General features: G+C 41.3%; 1 protein-coding gene across 1 annotated transcript in view; it reads left to right on the forward strand.

Moving 5' to 3' along the window:
• Positions 1-1,197, forward strand: part of Nxpe2 (neurexophilin and PC-esterase domain family member 2) — a 37,175-nt gene extending 35,978 nt beyond the window's left edge. Inside the window, exon 8 of the mRNA XM_042683018.1 lies at positions 578-1,197. Within this exon, the coding sequence (XP_042538952.1) occupies positions 578-1,113 (536 nt within the window). The 3' untranslated portion in view covers positions 1,114-1,197. The remainder of the gene's footprint in view (positions 1-577) is intronic.
• The last annotated feature ends 24,422 nt before the right edge of the window (positions 1,198-25,619 follow it).

Here is a 25,619-nt window from a genome sequence, read left to right on the forward strand (position 1 = left end):
AGCATTCTACCACTTAGAGTCACAGCACCCCTTCTGGTTTTCTGGTGGTTAATTGGAAATATAAGTCTCATGGACTTTCTTGCCTGGCTGGCTTTCAACTGTGATCCTCAGATCCTCAGATCTGAGTAGCTAGGATTACAGGCATGAGGCAATGGTGCCCAGCTTAATTAGAATTCTTTGCTTTCCTTTTCTGATTTTCATCTTACTATTTTTAATTTGCCAACTATTGGCTTTGGAGCTTTAATAAAAAGTTCAATATGTCTTTGTAAAGTCACAGGTTATTTATTGAATTGAAACACCTCTGTACAGCTACTTCAGGATAATACAAAGAATAATCATAATTTTTAAAACCTTAAAAAATAAAGTCATAGATGTTAACACTTTCTTTTCTTCATGTATTTTGATAAGAAGTTCAAATTTTGGGGAAGGATTAACAGGATTTAGTAAAATTCTGTACCTTAACAGCAGCAACTCTTCATTAGAAATGATCTCAGAACTTTATAGCTGTTGCTTGTATTTTTAAATGACATCATGTTATTTTTGTTAACTTAAAATTTATTCATTAATATCCCATCAGCCTTAAAGTATTTCGATCACCATGGAAGTGGGCCCTTTAGAACACATGTTCTTCTGGATATTGAAAAACATAGCTTGATCCAATGGAAAAAGCATAGTCATCCATTTGTTACTGAAAAGGTATTCTCCTTGAAAGATGAAAACTATATCCCACGGGAAATTGACCAGGTGGCAGGAGACAGTAACACAGCAATTGTCATTACCATTGGCCAACATTTCAGACCCTTCCCCATCAACACTTTCATCCGCCGAGCCATCAACATCAGAAAGGCGATTGAACGTCTCTTCTTGAGAAGCCCAGAGACCAAAGTGATACTGAAAACTGAAAATACCAGGGAGCTCCATATCAATGCAGAGCTGTTTAGTGACTTTCATGGTTATATTCAGAATCTTATAATGCGGGACATTTTTGAAGACCTTCATGTGGGTATTATTGATGCATGGGACATGACAGTTGCACACGGCACTAATAATGTCCATCCACCTGATAATGTTGTTTGGCATCAGATCAGAATGTTCCTCAACTACATTTGCTAGAGGAAACATACAGAAAGCCAGCACTAGCTATTTCCTTTAGATAATCTCACACATGTCGCAAAGATAGATTATGTCATCTGAGGTAGAAAGAAAACAATTTTGGTTGTGTTTTTCTGGTACCAGGATTTAAACTCAGCCTCACATTGGTCAGCTAGCTTGTTCATCTAGTTCTCTACCCCTTGAGCCACTCATCCATTCTCCATTCTCCATTCCTATTTTTTTTTCTGTTTATTTTGGTGATGGAGTCTCTCACATATAAGGTATTTTATATTTAGATTTTTGAGGCACCTCCATGCTTTTTTTCCACAGTGATTGAACAAGCTTACATTCCCACCAACTGTGTAATATGGTTCCCTTTTGGCCGAATCCTCCTCAGTATTTGTTATTGTTTGTTTTCTTGATAATGGCCATTCTAATTGGATGAGGTATAATCTCAGTATTGTTTTAATTTGAATTTCCTTTATGTTGAGTATTTCTGCATATGTCTATTGACCATTTGAACCTCCTTTTCTTCTCAGAAGACTCTAAGTCATTATCCCATTTATTAATTGGGTTTTTATTTCTTTGAGGTTTAATTTTTTTGAGTTCTAAGTATATTCTGACTATCAGGCCTGTGTCTGATGTGTAGCTGGTAAAAATCTTCTCCCAGGGCTGGGAAGGTGGCTCAATGGTAGAGTGCTTGCCTTGCTTGCTTAATAAGGCCCTGAGTTTGATTCCTCAGTACCACATAAACAGAAAAAGCTGGAGTGGTGCTGTGGCTCAAGTGGTAGAATGCTAGGCTTGAGCTGAGAAACAGTGCCCAGGCCCAGAGTTCAGGCCCCACAACCACACACACAAAAAAAATCTCCCATTCTGTAGGTTATCTTTTTACCTTGTTAGCTATGTCCTTACCATGCACAAACTTCTGAATTTGATGCAGTCCCATTTATCAAGTCTTTCTTTGATTAGTTGTGCTTCTAGATCTTTACTTAGAAAGTTTTTACCTGTGCCCAGGAGCCCTAGTATTTCTCCTCTTCTTTCTGTAATAATTTCATGCTTTTTCAGGTCTTTAATCCATTTTGAGTTGATATGGGTACAAGGTGATAGATAGGAATCCAGTTTCATGTTCTGCATGTGGATATCCAATATTGCCAGCACTATTTGTTGAAGAGGCTACTTTTCCAGCCTATGTTTTCAGCTCCCTTATCAAATATTAGATAGCTATAGGTCTGTGAGTTTGTTTCTGGGTCTTCTATTTTGTTGCATTGTTTTTTGTTCCAGTACCAACCTGTTTACATTACTATGGCTCTGTAATAGAGTTTGAAATTTGATATTGTTATTCTTCCAACACTATTCTGCCTGCTAAGGTTGCTTTTGCTATTTGGGGTCTTTTGTTGTTCCACAGGAATTTTTGAATTGCTTTCTTTATCTCATTGAAGAGTGTTGTATTATCAAGGATCATTTCCTGCATAGTCTGTGTTTTTGATCGAAAGGAAGTGAAATCTTAATGCCAAACCCAAGTGCAAAGACCAGGCATAATATAGTTTAAGCCTTGATTCTTCTAAATAATGGAAATCCACAATGGAAATTTATTCCTTGCATTGGTCCTAATTATTTAGGAAGCTTTGTAATAAATGTAATTATTCTTCCAAACATTGAATTATTAATTGAATTATTATGCTTATGTGAATTACCATTTTGACTCTGAGAGACCTTCTCAGATCCCTCAGCCTAGGTGATACAGTTTCCATTTCTTCAAATGTACCCCGGTTTGCCTAGATCACTGGACATCAGGCCTTCCACCCCATTTCTTACCTCAAAAAAATTATGGATTGGATTTTTTAATATTAAAGCAATTAACAAGCTCTTGCCTAAATAACGAGAGAGAGAGAGAGAGGTTTTAAATAGCTGAAGTAGTAGAAAAGAGGGAATTAGAATAAATGCAAGAGAAATAAAAAGGGGTATGAGACTATTATGTAAAATTATATACTGGAAAATTGCATCAAAATGTAGAGGAAATAAGTAAAGCAATCAATGAAAACATACAATCTGCTAAGACTGAATCATGAAGAAATGAAAATATTTACACATGTAGTTAGAAAGACATTGAAACAGGAATCAAAACCCTCCAACAAAGAAAAGCCAGGACCAAATGCCTTCATTGAAGAACTCTTCAAAATATTTGAGGATGAATTAACAGCAGTTTCTCCAATTCTTCCAAAAGAAGTTTGGGGCACTCCCAAACTTCTTTTGTGATTCCAGCATTATCTTGATGTAAAGACACTGCAAATAAATAAAACTCTTACACCTACATTTTCCTGATGAACTCGGAAAAACTTTCAAAAATTTCCTAGCAAACTGAATTCCATACACATTGAAAGAAAACCATGAACAAATCCAGACACTGGTGGCTCATGCCTATAATCCTAGCTACCCAGGAGACTGAGATCTGATCATCATGGTTCAGAGCCAGCTAGGGCAGGAAAGTCTGTGAGACTCTTATCTCTAGTTAACCACTAGAAAACTGGAAGTGGCCTTGGGGCTCAAAGTGGTAGAGTGCTAGCCTTGAGCAAAAGAGCTCAGGGATAATGCCCAGGACCTGATTTCAAGCCCCATGACTGACAAAAAAGAAAAGAAAAGAAAGAATGAGAGAAAGAAGGAAGGAAGGAAGAAAAGAAAACCATGAGCAAGTGAGCAAGTGAGGTTATACCTGAAATACAAATATGCTATGCGAATCAGTGTGAGATACCACTGTGGATGGCAAAACATTCATGTTCCATTTCATTCAGTGAAGGCAAACAAAGCAATGAAAATCCACAGCTCACATCATATTCAATGAGAAATGACTAGAAATTTTCACTAGGGTTAGGAATGAAAGATGCCCACTGTTCATCCATACTGTATAACATAGTACTTGAAATTCTAACAAGAGTAATTAGACAACAAAATGAGTCAAGCAGTTAGACAAGACAAATTTCTCTGTAGATGGTGCGGTCTTACGTTTCAAAAGTAAAGATTCTGCAAAACATCTGTTCAGAGTAATAGATGGGCTCAGCTGGGTTTCAGGATATAAAATGAACATTCAGAAATCTGTTCCATTTCTGTACATTACAAGACCAATTTGCAGTGGAAATTAAGAATATTATTAGGCACAGTGGTACATACCTGTAATATCAGTACTTGGGAGGCTGAGGCAAGGAGAGGAAGTGGGGAGAGAGAGAGAGAGAGAGAGAGAGAGAGAGAGAGAGAGAGAGAGAGAGAGAGAGAGAGAGAATTCAATTCTGCACCAAAACTTTGCAGTACTTCATTATAGCCTTAAGTAATGAGGAGTTTTCAGTGTAGTTTTGCGTACTGAAAATGATTTTTTAAAGAAGAGCTAAAATAAGTCTAGGAATATACAAATGAATGGGAAAACACCCCATACATGTGACCTGGATGATATATAATAAATAATTTTAGTGTCATAATACCCTAAGCTATACAATTCCTATCAAAACTCCCATGAGATATTTTGAAAAAAATAGAAAAAGAATGCTCTAAAATCCATATGGAATTGGACGCCCATGAAGCCTAAACAGTATTGAAAAAGGAGGAACAAGCCGGGCGCCGGTGGCTCATGCCTGTCATCCTAGCTACTCAGGAGGCTGAGATCTGAGGATTGCGGTTCAAAGCCAGCCCGGGCAGGAAAGACCATGAGACTCTTATCTCCAATAAACCACTAGAAAACTGGAAGCGGCACTGTGACTCAAGCCGTAGAGTGCTCGCCTTGAGCTGAAGAGCACAGGGACAGTGTCCAGGCCCAGAGTTCATGCCCCACAACCGGCAAAAAAAAAAAAAAAAAGGAACAAAGTTGGCAAGCCATTCTCCTTTAGTTGAAGACATAACTCTTAAGTCTGGGCATGTACCTCAGTGGTACAGAGCTGGCCTTCCATGCATAAGAGGCCCTGCATTTTGTCCCTATCACCAGAAAACAAACAAAATCCTTTAACCCAACAGTAGTTCAGATGACATGTGGCACTGTCCTAAAATAAACACAGACCAATGGGAGAGGTTAGAAAAATCCCTAAATCCTAGCATATAAGGCTGAATGATTTTCAGTAAAGGATTCTAGATTGTTATATGAGGGAAATGACAGTATCTTTAACACATACTATGTAGGAAACTGAATATATGCGTAAGAATGAACTCAAACTCTTGCCTCATTTGTCCTTTGCTAGAGTGCAACATTAATGGCCTCTAGCCCAATTCCCCATAGAATCTTTGTTCCCATCTGAAACCTCATGACTCTGGTCTTCACCATCTGCATGCTTATGAGCATTTTCCTCTCCTGACCTCAGGTCAGCCTCATCCAGGAAGCTCTGGCTGCAGCATTCTAAGCTTTCTCCATCCTGCTTCTCCAAACGTGTCCAAATTCCTCCCACAAGCCATTTCCAAAGGCTTTAACAATCACCTGGTCAGAAATAGCCACAACCAGGACCCCACTTCCCGCTACCATGTTTCTGTTTGTCAGTATTCCATCCCAGAGGGTGTCAGATCCCTGTAGACTTCTCAGTTGGTACTTTGTTACCAATTTTGTTTTTGATAATGCTTGTAGATACCCTATCTGCTCTCCTGGAGTTCTTAATATATTGCTGCTGAGAATCCACTTCATCAGCATACATACTAATTTTCATGATTTTCTCTGGCAAGGGAGTGCATTCTTTTCTAAACTGTAGTCCATTTCATTTCAGTCTGAGTTAATGAGACAGCTCTCACGCAGACACTCGGATCCCTGTATTTTAATCCATATTAGAAGATATATTGTTAAAGCTTCCATCATCTTCCATAATCAGGGAGGACTTGAGGTACATTCCCATACACTACTACAGTAGTAGGAGTAATTCCAGTGTTCCTTTCCAGTGTGCACCATTAGATCACCAAATGCCATACATGAAAATTCTTAAACAGTACAAGTTTTCAGTGACAGTGGAATGCAAAAAGCCATCAAGTACTTCAGCCTTTAAGATATTTATCCTGCATTCCCGCCAGGAATTTATTCATACTCTGAATATCAATCATTCCAACCTACTATAAAGTGACTGTGTCCCAGTACACACATTTTCATTCATTGTGTTTATGGAAGAGTGAGTCCCATTAGATGTGGGGATTTTTGCGAGAATTCCTTCTGATTGAACACTTAACAATGACACGTGTCATCGGTTGGCTATGGACATTTCTTCCTAGTGGTTTGAGCTGTACCTTTTTTTCTTGTGATGAGGACATTAATAACTTCACTCATTTTCATTTTAATGGATAAAATCGATCAAGTCTACACTACCGGACAATATCTCGTTCTTGCTTTGGAGCCAAGTAAATGGCTTTCGCAGAGAGATGACTCTGTACATTAGCCGTAGCAGAGTGGGGACCGCTTCGTCTAACCATGAGAGAACAACCTTCCGTAGCTTTCGACCTGGGTGGATGACAGATGGTTATACAGGGGATAGAAATCCACTTCAGACCAGCCTGTGGAGGTAGGGAGGCAACGTGCTATCTCCTGAATGAGAAGTGTGGAGAGACATGCTGAGGGCTGTCACAGCCACACACTTAAAGCCCATGTCCAGGCTTTTCCTGTGCCTCTCCTCGCTCGCTCGCTCGCTCTGCTCTTCTCCTTTGGCCTCACGCACTTCAGGTGTGTCCATTATTTGTAGCAGCTGCGTAGCTGTATCAACCTTGTGCTTTGTGGTTCTAGAGTAATAGATTCCCCGCAGAGTACCTATAGATGCATAAAAAGATTCTAGCACAGATACTGATTTTCCCAATCTAGCTCACAGATCCACGTTGGAACCAATAACACCCATCAGGGGAATAAATTATCTTGCTTATCTAGCTTTGACCATATGTTCACCCCGTGGCCAGATTTTATTGCCAACAGTGAAGGGGAGAATATAGACTATGGGATGGCTTTCTCCTGCAGAAACTATTTGATAAAATTTCATAAAAAAGAATACCCAACAGGCAAATAGATTAGGGATCCAATAAAACTTAATAGTCACACGGCTTGCTTAATTGCACAAAGAGTACCACATTTATGGTTAATTTGAAAAGAAGTTCATCACTCTGTGTTTAGAAGTTTATTTGGAGAATGGTTGGAGTCAGCAGCGTTTTCCCTAACAACCATCAGCAGCCATGTTTAGGGCAGGGACTGTTAGAGTGGAAGCCAGTTGGGTAAAGGAAACAAGATGAGGTTACTTCTGTGTTCTAACATCACAGACCTGGGCTCTCATCCCTGGAGGCTGCTGGTCCCACTTTCCCCCTCTGTGCTAACCATTCTATAGTGAAGCCGGGGTTATTACCCCTGGAGGGACTCATCCACACACAGTTATCTTAGTCCTCTCTATGCTTTTGGTTAGTTTGCACACATCTGTGATGTCTGACCTTTGAGAAAGTGTCAAAAATTTAACTTAGGGATGAAGTTCCTGACATGCCCTAGTCTTGCTTCTGAGTTGGTGTTAAAGGTTGCTATGAAAATCATATTTTATCTCGACCATTCTTCATGGCCCTGACTCCTTTTCTGGAGGTCAAGAATGCCCAGCAAGCCGGCAGTGTGCTCTGTACCACCTCTAAAGATGAACAGAACGGTGTGCAGATGAGCTGTGCCACTCTGTCCAGAGATCTTTTGCTCATACAACTGTTTGTCACATGTGTACTTGGGCATTTCCACTAGTTCCCTTTTTAAGATTCCCTTGACCAAGTCTCCATTCAAATTTTAAAAGAGGAAAAAAATGGAAGGCGAATTTCAGCAACTGTAAACCGTGTTTATTCGTAACAATGAAGCTGTCCAAATAAAAACAGGTGACAGGGCATAATATAGGTAGGGTCTGATGTTTTCCTTTCAAATGTTAGTGAAACTGGAGTTTGTGAGCCTCAGGCCCAAATCCAGGGGTTCCACAGTCAGGACACTCAGGTCATCATGACAAAAAGACAAATGATGTCAAAGGCAGAGAAAGGAGATTTTTATTTAATGTTTTTACACAGCCCAGGTATACCAATGTCCAGCAGAGACATATAAGCTGTAGGGAAAGAATCTGGGTTAGGGATGAAAGGTATGCATAACTACTGAACAGTTGTGGTCAGAGTGCACCTGGGTGATCATTACCTTAGTCCTGCTCTGGGAGGAGCTCTGGAGAAGCTGTTGTCACTGCCCATTCTCCAGGGGAGCATTGTGGTCAGGACAAGCAGGTCATTATTACCTGGAGGATGCTCTGTCCCATAGAGGCTCTGATGTTCCTTTTCTTGGGAGTGCTTTCCTCCTGTCTGTAAAGATGTTTCCTCCTCTTGTAAAGATGTTAACCATCAATCCTCTACTTCCTGGTTTCCAAGGTGGCTGCAAGGTGAATGGCTCAGAGGAAGACAGATGCAACATGGAGGCAGGGATGACAAGCTTTTCATTCATTCCTGGGCCTGAGTAAATAAGTCAGTGCTTTTCAGCAAACACAGTTTCTAAGTGCTTGTTACAATTTCACCCTTTATGCTGAGCATTTCTCTCTCTCAAGGAAAGCAGGGTGTCAGCTACTCTGGCTTTATAGATTCCTGTACACGATAAAGGAACCAACAATAACAAGCTGAAATTTAAGGAACTTACGGAACCTGTGAAAGAATCTGTAGCCTAAGCTCAAAACACATAGACAGCACATAAAACAGAATACGGGAAGGAGTCAATGCCTGATGACTTCCAATTAAGTAAATTACATAAGGGGATCCTCTAACTCCATCCAGGATTAATAAAAATGTATCTTTGTATCTCCTGTATGTCAACTGAGGAAACTGAAGTGCAAAGAAGGTACGATTCTCAAGGTTACACAAAGGACAAAGCATTAGTTTCAGATGGGTAAGATTCCTCAACCGCATCCTTTCAAGGGCACCATCTTCCATCCATGCTCTCATGGCTGCTCACCTCCCAGTTAGAGTCTCTTCCTGCATCTCTTTCTCCTTTTCCCAGAAGAATGAGTGAAACCAAAGAACTTCAGCACACTGGTACACATTCTATTCCCAGCTCACCCCTGATGGATGATGACATTAGCAGCAGCCAGTGTGTCACCTCCTGTTTTCCATAGTGAAATTGTCAGATTTTATTTTTTTAATCTTTTCAATTGTCTTTAAGTAGTTGTACAAAGGAGCTATCATATAACAAAGCAGTTTATGAATACAATGCATCTTGATCAGTGTCAGCCCCTTCAACATTCTCACCCTCTCACCCTCTTTGACCCACCCCTTCCTTACTATTCTTAATTTTCTGGTATATACAAAGAGCTCTTGACTGCATTCTTGCTGCTTTCCTCCCTTCATTCATCTACCCCTGTGTCCTTGCTTCCCCCCCGCCCCACTGCCCTTCCAAGTACCCATTTCCTGGTGCTGATTTTGTTGGGCTTTGACTTAGTCTTTCTAAAAGAATATCCTATTTGAGCTCTCCATAGAATCTATTATACTTCTATTAATTCATTTGTAACCACTTGCATACCACCCAACGTATTTATTTACAGATTTATAGGCACATTCTATCTACCAGAATGAGGGAAAGCATACAACCTTTGATTCTCTGGTCTGGCTTACTTCACTTAAATATAATTTTTTCCAGGTCTTTCCATTTCTTTTTGAATGGTACAATATCATTCTTTCTAGTGGAAGAGTAAAATTCCATTGTGTATGTATACTACAGTTTCTCGATTCATCCATGGAAGGGCATCTGGGCTGATTCTGTATCTTGGATAGTGCTGAAATGAACATGTTTGTGCTGGTGGCTTTACTGTAACCTTGTTTGTGTTCTACTGGAGGTGTGGCTCAGTTGGTAGAGTGCTAGCCAATGAGCAAAAGCATTAGGTACCAAGTTCAAGTCCTAGTCCTTTGTCAGACTTTACATCATTTTCCCCTCATCTTTTATTCCCACCATTCAATGGATCTTTTTCATACAGAGTTTTGAAGCTCAACTATCAGTAGTCCATACCAAGTAGAGATTCTTTTTAACTTTATTGTCATATTTTAATTGACTTTGAATCTCCTCCATCAGGTAGGAGCTTTACACATTTTCCCTGCTCTTCCTAACAAAAATCCTTCCATGTGATCATCCTCAAATGCAAGCCTCTCAGCTCATCAGCTGGCCTCTCCTCTCCTCCCTCCCCTCCCCACCTCTCCTCTCTTCTTCTCTCCCCTCCTCTCCCTTCTCTCTTCTGTTCTCCTTGCAAAGGTTCTGGAAGGAATATTGCTATGATTTCCATTGCTTTGTTTTAACCTCTAAACACATGCCTTTAAAAATTGTGACTTGTATCCAGATACAAGCAAGTGACACTTGTAACTCAGGAGACAAAGATCAGGAAGATTGTTGTTTGAGGCCAGCCTGAGTAAAATGTTAGTGAGACTCCTACCCCCATCTCAAAAAATAGCTGGACATGACAGATCATGTATATAACCCAAGCTATATGGGAGGTGTAGATAGAAGGATTGTGAGCTGAGGCTAGCTCCAGGGAATAAGTAAGATACTCTATCAACACACACACACACACACACACACACACACACACACACACACACACACACACACACCATGGCTTTTAGGGGATGGCTCAAGTGATAAAACATTTGCCAAGTAAGTGGGAGGTCCTGAGTTCAAATCTCAGTACTGCTAAAATATATTAAAATACATACATATATATATATATATATATTTACAAAGGAACTTGTTACCCCTTAATGCTAACAATGCCAGTGACCTTCAGGGTGTCACCACAGTGCTGTACTTTACACAGAAGCAGGGAGAGTAATATGTCTAAATTTCTCTCTGCTATGCTTTGACATCTGACTTCAGTAGCAACATTGTCTGTGGCTGTTTAAAAGTATACTGTACTCATTCACAATAGCCAGGGTCTAGCTCCACTAGACTTCCTTATTCCATGCCACTAAATCATGTAATCATAGAATTTAGAGTTGAAATAAGCAGGAAAGATCATCTATATTAACCTCATAGGTGGCATTAAATTCCTATTTATAGCTAGTGGTTTTCAAACGTCGGCATGTTTTGGAACCACACGGAGAGCTTGTTAACAACAATGTCATAAATTTGTCTAATATGGATCTTGCTTCCACATCTGTTTTCAGACCTGGTATAAACCTATCACCTTCAACAGGATAAAAGAAAAACTTCCTTTGCCTGACTGGTTGTTGGCGATGTAGCCTGTTTGTTCCTTATCTCACCATGTAAAACTCAACATACTGCATAGCTGTCCACCATGAAAAAAGCATAGTGACCAACATTCACTTCATCAATATTTTTCTTTAAAATAGTTGATTCACATTCTCCACAGCCTAAAGGATAATGCACATTCTCCACACAGCCTAAAGGATAATAATAAGGTTCTTGCTCTTCTGATTTCTCACTCTGTTTTTTTTTTTTTTTGATCGGTTGTGGGCTTGAACTTGGTCTAGGCATTATCCCCTGATCTTTTTCACTCAAGGCTAGTACTCTACGACTTTGAGCCACAGCACCACTTCCGGTTTTCTGGTAGTTAAATTGGTGGTAAGAATCTCATATGGACTTTCCTGCCCAGGCTGGCTTTGCACTGCAAACCTCAGATCTTAGCCTCCTGAGTAGTTAGGATTACAGGTGTGAGTGGATTTCTCATTCTTTCTCTCTTTGCTTGAGCTTACTGCTGCCTCTGAACTTTGTGAGTCTCATCAGCCCCAAACCCTTTGAGACCTGACAGTAACGTGTTTCCTCGGGCTCAAAAATTTTGCACTCATGTCCTCACAGGACCATCTCTAACATACCTACTTAGACCTCCTTCTGCCCAATGAGGCTGTGCTCCCAAGTGGCTTTGTTGACTTATGGCCACTCTGAATAGATAGACTTCAAGCTCAAATTAGAAAGAAAGTGTAACAATAAGAATCCATTCATCCTGCCCATGTAATTGTAACCCCTCTGTACAGTATGTTCACAAATAAAATAAAATTAAATTAAAAGAATCCATTCAATAAAAACTAACAATAAGAATGAACAGATTGTAGTTTGCCTTCTAGATGGACGTGGGCATGTTGGGTGTCCAGTTGACAAGAGGTGACTTTAAGATGTTTAGTCTTGATTGTCCATCGGATTGGTAGGAAGTGTTTCTTTTAAGGCGTATCCACTAATGATAAATTGTCTTCATTTAGTTTATCTGACCATGGTTTATTTTGTTTTTATTCTTTTTAAAAATGTTTTTATTGTAAAAATACTGTACAGAGAGGTACTTTTCCTATAGAGCATTGTTACCTCCTCCTTTGTTTTTCCCCTACCATCCCTTCCCTCTCTACCTCCCCTTTCCTTTTATTCTTGATGGCTATTTTTTTTTTGGATACTGAATTCTGTTGACAGTTATTTTCCAGGAGCATATTTCCAAGATGTATTCTACCATTTCTAAGGAATTAAAATCAAGAAGTGGAAGAAGGTATTTGTGTTCAATTCATTCAAAGTTTCTCTCTGTGTTCTAGAATAGTTTAAGTAGCACCAGACGTATTTGTTGTTTTAAGTGTTAGTAAAACTCATTTTAAAGAAAGAAACCCCCACAAGTGTGAGTTAGAAATAGTGTTGAATGCCAGTATGTCTATGTCTTGATAAAGGGCTTGAAAGCCCATCCCTTTAAGATAGATACATCTTTGTATCTTTATCAGATTCAAGGTTAGACGGTAAATTCTTTTAATTTAAAAACTCTCACTGGGTGCTGATGGCTCATGCCTGTAATCCTCGCTCAAGGATATGATGCTCTACTACTTGAACCACAGCTCCATTTCCAGCTTGTTTTGGGAGTTTATTGGAGACAAAACTTTCAGACTTTCCTGCCCAAGCTGGCTTAGAACTGTGATCCTCAGATCTGAGAGTCCTGAGTAGCTAGGATTACACTCATAAGCCACTGGTGCACTGGTGACTAATCCTTACATAAGGATTTCCGATATCTTATCTAAGAATTTTTCTCCCTGGCAGAGAAGTCAAATTCCCATACTGTATTTGCTTACCAGCTCTGTGAATGTAGAAACATCACTTACAAATCTGTCTGAGCACAGCTTCCTCAGTCTTAGAAAGGTTGGTTAAAATTGTGTGCATTTCACAGGATTGATGTAAACAGGGATGGAGATGCACTGGGCTTGGCATGGTACATTGGGATCCATAAATATTAGGTGATGTTTGTTGGGCATTATAATCATTATTGTCATTGTTATCTATGTGTCGAATGCTTTCCCCATCATCATGCACAATTTCTGGTTTAAATTTGTAGCAGCTATCTGGAGTGATCACCTACCACAGGAAACACACCATAGCAGCCCCTCCAAAGGCCTTTGATACAAATATCTCTGTCCTGATCTACTTGATCTTTAGCTGAGTTGGCCTACATGGGCTCTGCTGGCCAGTTAGTGATGCTCCAAGAAGGCACACTTCTAAAACCTGCTTATTGCCTCCTTTCTCTGGAAAGTGATAACCTGCCAACCCCTGAGTGCTAGCAATTTGCAAGGTATCGATTTACTTGACTTTTGCACTCCCTGCTAGAACACACACACTTGCACGCACACACATTGTAAAACTTGTTTCTTCCTCTATACAATTGGATTTCTCTTATTTCCTATGTTCTGACAATAGTCCAATTTCGATCTCTGCCCTGGAATTTTAGTGCTGTTTTCTTTCTAAACCAGTTCTTTCAGCACTGATATCAGCTAATGCCCCAATCCCATCTCTACCAATATCAGCTAATGCTCAAACCCATCTTCACCAATTGAAGCTAATACTTCAAATCCCTCTCCACAGAGATTGGAGTGGATATGAGTCTGTGGCATTAGTGAATGTCCATGCTGAAAAAAGTAGGGTTTAAAAAAAAAAGAAACAAGGAAATGCATCCTTGCTGCAAAGATTAAAATCAAAATGTTAATCAAGCCTAAACTTCAATTTGAAATGTGAATTCATGAATACTATAAGGAACATGTCTTGCATTCGTCCAGTATGCCAGTCACTGTGCAAAAACAAATACTTTTCTTGGTTTTCTTTGAATATATTAGTACAAAAGAATTTTTGGAGCAGTTGCTATTGTCTACTACAATTGTCCTCATTGTGTGGATGGAAGAATATTAGAAACTTGGATGAATGACATCACTGTATCACTGTAGATCGATCAGTGAATCCTGGATACAAATCTGGGTGGGGCCTGTGGGGTTCCTGTAAATAACTAAAACTTTTATCTCCTGTTGAATTCTAAACCAAGTGAGAGGAACAAAATAACGAGAAGGGTAAGAGCTCAAGAGATCAGCTCTTTTATACTGATATAAATTAGATTGGTGTACATAGCAGTGGTTGGCTTCCCATGTCTCATGAGGCTTTCTCCCTTCCTCCTGGCCTCTCCCAAATATGCACCAATCATAGTGTTGTAGACACCTACAACACTATGAAAAAAGAAGTGGGTTTCATGGACAGTCTTCCCCATGAATAGGGGCGCTGAGCCTTCACTCAGTGTGTGGGGAGAAGTAGACCATGGGAGTCTCTCTAGGGACTAGAGGTGACATGAGCCTACAGGAAAGTTATTCTTAACTCTCCAAAGGATGTATTCTCAGATGTTTTGCTCTGATGTTGTTCTGATGGTCATTATTATTATGAATGCTGTTCACTTAATGAACAAAATAATCAAGACGTTTAAAACAGTTACATGAGAAAGGGTATAAATTAGTAATTCAGACATGGATAAGAGAAACTGTTAGATAGATAACGTTGGGAAGTTATCTTCTCTTTGTGGATGAATATTTATAAGACATTGCAACAGAATAAGAAAAGTACTATGCCACGCTTATAATATTTATAAAAATTACCCTATGGATATTAAATAAGCTTTAAGGATGTATTTAAATTTTAGTTATGTAATTCAATGCAAGCCAGGTTTCTTTCAAGGAAAAAAAAATTCCTTTGGGGAAGTCTTTACATCTTGTAAGAATGAATTAAGAATGTCAACTCTGTGACCTATTACATTTCATGAGGAGGGAAATTCCGAAATGGAGCATGAAAACTGGATACAGCAAAGAAAACTGGAGTGGCAGATGTGAGGATAGCACTACAGAAAATGTAGGTATCCTTACATTTCTTATTCTTTTATCCCCCTCAATGTTATGTAATCTTACAAATGGCTTCCAGTCACCCTGCCGGGGAGAAGAGAGATTGGAGAATAATATTGGGACTGAAATGATACCTGTCACTTTCATTGGCCCTACGGTAGTCATAAGTGCTGTGGGGTACTTCTCTTGGTCCTGGCTTTGAGAGGTCTTCCCCTTTCTCATTTTCTTCCTCAGCCATCCTTGAAGCTGACTTTGGGAAACAGGCCCTGATGGGAACTGCAGATCTCACAGCCCCTTTGCTGGCTGGTAAAGATTGGGGACCAAGAGTTTTTCACCATCTGTTAAAAACATAGTCCATCCTTCCATTTGAGTCTACTTATCTTTATGTGCCTAGAACAGCACCCATGGTCCCAGTTCTTTTTCTCACTTTTTTTTAAACTGTAAATGATCATTATTTGGTTTGGAAGTAATCTAAAAAGTATGGGCAAAAGCCGGGTGCTGGTGGCTCACGCCTGTAATCCTAGCTACTCAGGAGGCTGAGATCTGAGGATCGCAGTTCAAAGCCAGCCTGGGCAGGAAAGTCTGTGAGACTCTTATCTCCAATGAACCACTCAGAAAACTGGAAGTGGCGCAGTTGGCTCAAGTGGTAGAGTGCTAGCCTTGAGCTGAAGAGCTGAGGGACAGTACTCAGACCTAGAGTTCAAGCCCCACGACCACCAAAAAAAAAAAAAAAGTATGGGCAAGTTTCAAATATGGTATGACGAATTCTCTTTTTCTTAAGCTATTGGAGTATAAATTGAGAATCTGTTGCTTCATTGTCACCTGGTATGTATATTTCCTATTCATATGAATGTTTTCCTGTGTCGCCTAAATATAACCATCAAAATCAGAATACTAACACTGACATTAATATTGAGTGCTCTGGTGCATCGAAACGTTACCAGATGTTTCAGAAATATTCGTTACAGTAAAACAATTTGAGATCATGAGTTGTCTCCGGTCCTCCTTCCTCTGGCCCAGGCCCTCAGTCTTCCCTTGACTTCCATTCCTGTGACACTCTGGAAGATGATAGATCAATGCTTTTTGCATTGTATTCCTCAGTTCCATTATTTCGTATTTTTCCATCATTGGATTCAAGTTGTACATTTTGTCCAGAAGGCATTTCTCACTGTGCTAATCCTCTGAAATTCCATGATAAGCCATTCTCCATTGGGAGGTCTTCTTCATCCTGCTCAGACTTTGGTCTAGTCTCCCCTCCTCCCTCAGCGGGGGTGCTCTGCTCAGTCCTCCTCCCTCAGCAGGGGTGCTCTGCTCAGTCCACTTGGGCCCCGACTTTCACACGGACGTCCAGGCCACCTCTTCCTGTGGTCTCTCCCCTCACTCTCTTTAATTCCTGACAGCATCTCTTCAATGACTTCCATGTGGATAATCGTCTCGCCACATTGAGCTCCGTGGTGGACAACTTTTGTATGCATTCTTCTTTAGCTCAGGCTTCTTTACCTTCCAGTAGGGTTCTGAGGGTCCCCAACTTCCACACGTGGCCCAGGGGTCCACCCTGTTCTGCTTATCTCCTGGAAATAGGTAAAAAAATCTTTAAAAGGGGGAAGAGAAGTGGAAGATCTCACAGCTCTTTGGAGGCACATTTCACATAGCTGGATGTTTCTTTGCGTTTTCTCTCCCACAGCTCTCTTTCTCCAGGCAATCACTCTACTGTGGACAGATTTTTACCCTTAATATCTGCCATGAGTAATTTCATACAATTGAAAAATGATTTACTGAGCAATATACCCTTAATTTGATCCTTGCCCTTAGGTAATATAATCTGTTGGAAGATTTTATTGGCATCTCCCTTAAATTGCTTTTGGACTTAAATTTTACTATTTGGAGTCTAGAAGCAATTGACTTTTTTTTTTTTTTCAGTCCTGCAAAAGTCTCAATTCTGAAATTCCTCCATTTCCTTTCATTTCTGCTTTCAAATTGGGGAATTCTTCCCTGGGCTTACTTTTTCTAATACCTAGCCAAACATGACAAAGATCACTAAACAAACCCTAGAACATTATGCTTTCCCCTGGAGCTCTGCTTCCCTCTCCTCACAGTCTGCTTTCCACGTCACATGAATGACAGTTTGACTAAATATCTGCTCACTACAAGACATGAATTACAACCTTTCTAGCCTCTAGTATTAGTTTCCTAGCCAACGGCCATCTGTGAGATCAGTGCCATGTTGTTCAGTTTGCTTGTTACAAGGGCACTCAACTTTGGGTAGTCAGGTCTTTGTTCATCAGAATAGACTGGTTATGGCTGATAAAAAGCAGCCTACAGTTTGAGTTATCAATTGCCTTGCATTTTATGTTCTGCTGTGGGTGGCGGGGGTAGTGTGACATTGATCAGAAGGGACACCAGACCAGCCTTGAAACAAATACTCAGGGTCACATTCCAATAGCCAGAAGTAGTTAGATGGTTCCAACTAGTTGCAAAGGAACTGTGTGTGTGTGTGTGTGTGTGTGTGTGTGTGTGTGTGTGCGCGCGCACGCGCGCATTTGTGTGTATAATGTAATCTATGTATACATTTTGCTAGCAGATTCTAATTGTGACATTCCACCAAATGTTGCTATTTATAAGGTGTCTTATACTCATTCAACAAATGTTTATTGAAAAACAAGTTTCAGGACTACTCTTCCAGATTGATTATCTGTCTGTCTGTCTATCTATCTATCTATCTACCTATCTCTCTCTCTCTTTCTCTTACTCTCTAGCTATGTATCTTTTAATCTATCTCTAGCTCTATTATCTATCTATCCATCTCTATTATCTATTTCTATCACTCTATAATTTCTCTGTTTTCTGTATCTATAATCTCTATCTATCTCTAGTTCCTCTCTCTCATCTATGCTGAAGATTGAACCCAGCCCTGTTTTGTCCTTCAATAGGCTAAGCTTGATATAATAGAATTTTGTAATATGATACAATTATAGTTTAATATTCAACAGAACTTTGTCATAATTTCCCAGTTAATTGTTAACTTTAGAAACTTGGTTATCTGCGGTGGTCTCGCTAGTTAAATGATAAACCTGTCTGAACTATGCCATGATAAAGAGAACAGAATCAAATGTGCTAAGAATTCCCTGTCAACAGTCTCTGGCGACTTAGAGTGCCCAACTAATATCATTAGTACCAACCATGGTGCCAAATTTTCTAAAGTTTCTGTTGAAAAAGCAATTACATTTTTTAAAAAGTTCCATCCCTTTAAGCTCTGATATTACTGAGATTTACTTTTGCATATTGAAAAAATCTTTATGGTCGACTAAATCAGGAAAATCATTTGGGAAAGTTTTAATTTGGTGGAATGTGATCCTTCAGGCCAAAAAAGAGGCAGCGCGGTAGTGAAGCGCCTTGGCCACGTGCCTCGTTGAGCTTCTATGTCTATAACAGTGGGGATGGTTAGTCGTAATCCCAAAGAGTTGATGTTTTCCAAACACAGAGCCAATACCATTTATATATATATATATATATACCTATATATATACATATATACCTATGTATATATATATACAGAATTGCTCTCATTTTAATGAATAAAATTATTAATTCCTAAGAAAAGTGAGTGTTTGGTAGGTGTTGCTAAGCCCATGCAGTTAAACAGAGGTGAAATTCAAACACTGACTGTGGGATTCCCTGTGGGCACCGTCCCTCCCTTCCTTTTGCTGCCTTACCCTTGTCCTCCCTGCCTCCAAGGCCCAGTGCCGTGGAGTCTACAGGCCTGTGTGTGAGCACAGACCCCAGGATGAGCACCAGCAGAACCAGACTATGCCTTTGGAGGTGAAAAGATGCTCAGTTGGATACCAGTACCACCAGGGCCACTGGTCTCAAGTGTTGGAACCTACTGGAGCCAGGATCTAATGTGTGGGAGACATTGCAGAAGGCTGGTGGAGACGGGAGAACCCGCCAGCAATACACTGTCCACTGGGCGGTCCTTGGCGCTGGATGTGGTAAGTGGGCGGGGCGGGGGTCACTCTCCCCATGCAGGTGGGGAAAACAGCAGCATACCAGGGAGGAAGGACTATGAGGTGCATACACACTAGTAATTAACAAGGGTTAATTACTAGTGGGTTCTGGAGTGGGATGTGGAGGCTTCCTGCAGGGGCTAGAATTAACTCTTTAATGTGTGGATTTAAGGGGAGGTGGGAAATAGGTTGTGAAGAATAGTGATGCTTGTGAAGGTGCTCAGAGGATGCAAAAACTGTGGCTGTTTATCAATATTTGAATGGTTGAATAACCAAGAGAGCTGTAGCAATGTAATAACAGATATTTGCTCTGTGGTTAGTTCAAGCAAGTTGAGATATGACAAATGTTTTTTTCTTTTTTGGCCATGTGGAGGTCATGGTTCCAATGTGTTGGTGGTGGGGTGAGCCTGGTGGGGTGAGTCCCTGGGAATATCTGAAGAGAACTGGTGATTGTCTAAGGGAATGGTGATTTATAGAAAAGCCAAGAAGTAAGTGGGGCTGGAGATGGGGGAATCAAAAGAGGATTTCTTCAAGGTGGGAGCAAGAATATGTTCGTACGCGGATGAGGAAGCTTTTATAGAGAGGGGGCTCACGCGCCAACTTCCACAAACGTTTAAGGATGTTTAAGGCTGCGTGTATTATCGGATTGTCTGCTATTATCCTCTCCATGAATTATTAGCTGTTCTTTACACTATTGTTTTTTTCTTCTTCTTATGTTATCAATGTTGTATTGATTCATTTCTGGCCATTTTTCTTTATTCTGCCTCTATTTTTAGTGTAAAGTCTCCTTGATAAATCAATAAGCACCTATGTATCCTGCATATCCTGGATGGTGAGTGCACTTTTCTCTACCAGAGAATGGCATCCCAGTACCTTGAACCGTGGCTCAGAAAACTAAATGCCATTCTGTAATTCTCCTTTTTTCAGATCTTTCTTTTTCTCTCTCATTGGTCTATCTACCCATCCTGCTATATACATTTGCCCATCTATATGCCTTTTCCTCCCAAATCTATCTATCTATCTATCTATCTATCTATCTATCTATCTATCTATCTATCTATCTTCATCATCATCATTATCATCACCATCATCATCTACCTTATCTATCTCATTTTAGAAAGTTTAAATCACATCTATTTGGATATTGGATTGATTTATCTCCTGAAATCATAACCTTAGTTGAATTTTTAAAAATTACTTCCATGAACTCTAAGTTGTATGATTTCACGGCAGGTCATAATCCAGTATCTCCCAATCCCATAGTATAAACTTGATGAAGCATCTCAGGGTGAGAAGCATGGCCAACCTGTGTTGTCCCTCCCAGCCTGGCCTGCCAGGCTCCATTGATGGCCACCACGGACTCCCAAGAAGCTGGGACGATGGGTGTGCATAGCCACACGCTACTAACATCTTGGTTTGATGAGTGAAGCCAAACTGTATTTTGCTAACATTTCTCCAGCTGACAGAAGCTTCACCACCTTGTTTTTTAGCACTTTTTTTTCTCTCCCCAGTCTCTCATTTTTGATAATCCCATAATTTTTCCTGCTTACTTTCTTCCTTCAGAAATAGAGAATAATACGTATAAATAAAAACCTACAGAAGAGAAGGTATTGTTATTCCCATCAGAAGGGGTTAGGAAAGGGCTAGGCTTAATCTATAACAATAATGTTGGACAGCATTTCACTCTACAAGGAGGTAAATAGGAGGTTTAGGTGTATAGATATATTTTTTTCTCTCAGATTACATCATTTGGTCATCAAGGCAAGGCGATCAAATGGCGTGCTCAGTGGGGAACTCAAATTCCTTTACAAAAGGGTTGGGGCTCTCAGATGAGGCCTCTGTAGAAGATGCCGGAGATGAGGTTATAAACAAATATTTCACATTGGGAAGCAATGACATTTAATGAAGTGATTAAGCAGTGATATTAAATGAGTTCTCAGGCCATTTCAGACTGGTTAATGTGGGTGAGTGAAGGCCAGAATTCATCTGAGAGGAAATAGAGGGTTATTTTTCTCTTGATTAAAAGTTGCAAACAATGATGATCATAAAACAATTTCATGGGAAGTTTTGTTTGCCTTTGGTTAAGTAATGTTAATTAATCAGAAGTCCTTCCTCAGGGAGTGAATCTGAGGCCAGCCTGGGATTCAAGAGACTCTGTCAGAAGCACAAAATACAAACAAATCAAAAGACCTTGTCCTCCTCTCTGCCATTGGAGGAATAGAAATATGGATAAACAGATTCCAGGTAGTGGTGGATTGGTTTGCAGACACGCTTAGTTATTCTTCATTCATTCACTTCTTTTATTTCTTGGGTGAATTTTATTGACCCAAGAGTATGGTTTCCTTTTATTTTTTTTAAAGGGCATTGCCTCCCAAGAGCATAGTCATTAAGTACCCACTGGTACGATTGCTGTGGGTATTCAATAAGGTTTTGTGTAAGATGCTCAGGAGAAAACCAAGTATGTGGCAGCTCTTCAAACCCGTAAAGATGCTCTTGTTGCTCTCCTTATCTTCTGTCTTTGATCTGTAGCTGAAAGAGTCTTCTAGACTCTTTATCTAGCAAGGGTGTTCACAAGGCTCTTGGCTCTGTCACATGGCAGAAGCAGCTAGCAGGCTGTCAGGTGACCCAATCACTTCTCAGCAGTCCTACCTCCTAATACCTTCACCCTGCTGATCAGGTTTCAGCATATGAATCTGGGTGGGGGCAGGAGGTACACAAACATTCAGACCCTGGACATCAAAAAGAGTTGGGGGAAAGGCCCACGTTTTCATGCTCTAAGTGCCTTCAGAAACTCTTATTAAGCACAGCAACTCCTGCCTATGATCCCAGCTACTCAGGAGGTGATGATTGGGTGAATCCAAGGAGTTCAAGGTCAGCTGGGGCACAAAGTCATAGCAAGATCCCATCTCAAAAGAAAAACTAGGGGTGGCGGCACATGTCTGTACTCTTACTTATGTGGGAAGCATAAATAAGAGGATTACAATCCAAAGCAGACACAGAGAAAAAAACTAGTCCCTTCTGCCAAACATGGAAAGAGTGAGAAGTCCTTCTCTATGAAGCAACAGTCCCCAGACAATAAAGATGTCATGACCTTGACCTTGAACTTCCAATCTCCAGAACTGTGGACACAAATGTTTGTTGCTTACGAGCTACCCAGTCCGTGGTGTTTTGTTTTTAGCATTTCAAACAGACTGAGACACGACTTCTAGGCCCAGGGGCTTAGATACGAGGAGACAGGAATCTGCAGGGCTTCACTAGCAACTGGTGACAAGTGGGAAAATAAGAGATCCCACCAGTTCCTTAAGCATTTGAGCCAAGACCAAGAGAATGTGGGTAGACAGAGAGCAGTCAAAAGAATCTGCAGCCGATCACTGGTGGCTCACACCTATAATCCTAGCTACTCAGGTGGCTGAGATCTGAGGACTGCGGTTCAAAGCCTGCCAGGGCAGGAAAGTCCGTGGGACTCTTATCTCTAATAAACCACTCAGAAAACCAGAAGTGGCGCAGTGGCTCCAGTGGTAGAACGCTAACCTTGAGCTGAAGAGCTGGGGGACAGCGCCCAGGCCCAGAGTTCAAACCCCATGACTGACAAAAACAAAACAAAAAACAAAAAAGAATCTGCAGATATCAAAATGTCCTATTCCACACGGCCCTCACACAGGCCTTACCCCTAAATGGTCCTATAAGATCCCTTCCTCTTGCTCACTTTCCTACTGTTTAACAAGAACATTTGCAGGCAAGGACCAATCAAGGAGTCGTAACACTGGCCGGAAATTTCTAATACCCCCCAACCCCCATGGAAACTTTTAATCAAAAGAACAGCCCTCCAAGTCCCTCCCTGAATGGGTCTTAGCCTCCATCCACCCACATTAATCACTCCAAGAGGGCCCAGAACTTACTTAATGTCACTGCCTAATCATTTTATGAAAGGTCATTTCTCCTGATTGTGAAGTTGTGTTTTGTTTCTCACCCCGACCCATCTATCCCAGAATCTGACTCAGAGGACATTCATTGTCTGACAAAGGGCAACGGCACACTGCCTTTCAGTTCTCAAGGTGGCTGACTTTCTGAACGGCGTTGTGTTCCTGTGCTAGGCAGATCCACTCCTGACATCTCCCCCACCTTTCTCATTTCCTTGCCAGAGGATGGAAACAGGCAAGGGAGGTTCTTTGCAAGCCCCACATTGGAGGAAGGCTTTGACTTTTTATGACTTCCCTAAAGAGAGCAGGAGGTTGAGCAGTGGCCTGAGAGAAAAGGCCAAGCCTGGCTCTTTTACAATTGCTGGAACAAGACTGCAATGATGCTCTGTCAGGTAGCCCGTTAAGCCTGCCATCCAGAGCTCCTCATGTTTATCAGCATCACACAAGCTCCCCGACATCTCTAAGGACCAAGAAGGTCCAAGACAAGCCCAAGAAATCTTGAGGTTTTTCCACTTTTGCTTTACCTTACCTCTTCCTAGTTCCCTCCAGTTACTTTACTCAATCCCTTTTATGCTCAATCATTCATTTACTCAACTCCGGTCTGATTTACTGAGCTTTGCCGTGGGCCAAGCACAGGAGCCTGGTTGAAAAAACAAAAACAAACAACAACAACAAAAAACCCTTGCTCTCAAGGTACTGAAGATATAGGTCAAGAATGGTGGGTAAATAAAGCCAGTGGCTCACGCCTGTAATCCTAGCTACTCAGGAAGCTGAGATCTGAGGATCGTGGTTCAAAGCCAGCCCGGGCAGGAAAGTGTGAAACTCTTATCTCCAATAAACCACTAGAAAACTGGAAGTGGTGCTGTGGCTCAAGTGGTAGAGCGCTAGCCTTGAGCTGAAGAGCTGAGGGACAGTGCCCAGACTCAGAGTTCAAGCCCCACGACTGATAAAAAATAAATAAGCAGCAAATATAAGCTAAGCACTTTTTTTTTTTTTATCATCCTAGCTACTCAGGAAACTGAGATCTCACAGTCTGGGTCTAAAATCAGTCTGGGGTGGGGTAGGGGGATGTCAGTGAGACTTATCTCCAGTTAACCACCCAAACTCTAGAAGTGGAGTTATAGCTGAAGTGGTAGAGCTCCAGCCTTGAGCTAGAAAACCAAGCAAGATCACCAGAGGTCCTGAGTTCCAGCCCCAGTACCAACATAAGAGAGAGAGACAGAGACAGAGACAGAGAGACAGGCAGAGACAGAGAGGCAAATATAAGGGTGCATTCATGTGTGACATTAAGCATGGAACTACAGGCTTGCCTGAGGGTTCTGAAGAGAAAGGTTTCACAGAGCGGCTGGCTGGCTGTTAAGGAGAAAGAGGTGTTTTCCAGGTGGGTGGAAAGGGAGGGACATTGCGTTGGGCCTCTGTGAGCTGTGCATACATGGGACTGCATGCTGGACCTATGCATCCTTGCCCCGGAGCTTCTGTGAGTGGTGGGTGATGCCAGCTTATAGGTGCAGGTGTGTGTGTGTGTGTGTGTATGTGTGTGTGTGTGCATGCATGTGCATGCACACCCTTTCCACCCCCCGCGTGCATGCGTGTGTTCAGGTTCAAGTGTGGTGTGTGGGAGATGTTTAGTATCCTTCCTGCACCATCTGAAGCAGTCTGCCAGGCAACGCGGCTTATTTAACATTCACTGTGGGACAAATAAGAGAAAATTAAAAGAGCAATTTTAAGAGGGAATAATTGTTTTCCATACACCATAATTACAACTGCTTGTAAATGCTGCTATCATAAACGAATCTGCAGTTTAGAGTTCTCTTAAATTCTCTGGTAATGAAGCAGACAGGGAAGGAAAGAGTCCTGGGCTGTGTGGATGGGGAAGCTGGGCCTGCACTGACCCCTGGTGTCCGCCTTGGGCAGAGGCCTCTCCCTGCGCTCAGCCAAGCGCCAGGCTGCGGAGATTCCCCTCTCCTCTCTGTCCTTGGCATTAGGAAGACCCAGGAGGCCTGGGGGGCAGATGTGCATCTTAGAATCAGAGCTTCTCTAGGTCTCCACGGGTTATTTCTTGATCTTTCTCTGTACTTTCAGTTTTCCTCCTCCCCCTCCCTCCCTCTCTTTCTCTCTCCCCTCCCGTTCCCTCCACTCTCCAAATGGCACCTTTGAGAAGCTGCCATCAGATCTCAGTCATTTTAGGATGTTGTGTTTCCTCCTTCAGTTTCCTCAGCGGCTGAGGTCTGTGTCTGGAGTGAGCCTCCTGTATCCCTCCCTCCCTTCCCTGCTGGACATAGGGGCACCCCGCTCACCACCATCACCTCCGCCTCTTGAGTGGCTTTCTCCATCCTTGCCTGGCCCCTGAGAGCTCCTACATTTTAGCTCACAGAAATTTATTCTGCAACTAACTGATGCGTTGGATGGATGGCTGTTAATTGCCGCTAATAAGTCACTGTGTGAACTTGGCTGTGTTGCCTGGGCAATCTTCTCATCTGAAATGAGATTTGGGGCAAGAGCAGGACTTTCT

This window comes from Dipodomys spectabilis, unplaced genomic scaffold (genome assembly GCF_019054845.1).
Source record: "Dipodomys spectabilis isolate Male_0828 unplaced genomic scaffold, ASM1905484v1 ptg000076l, whole genome shotgun sequence".
Classification (NCBI taxonomy): domain Eukaryota; kingdom Metazoa; phylum Chordata; class Mammalia; order Rodentia; family Heteromyidae; genus Dipodomys; species Dipodomys spectabilis.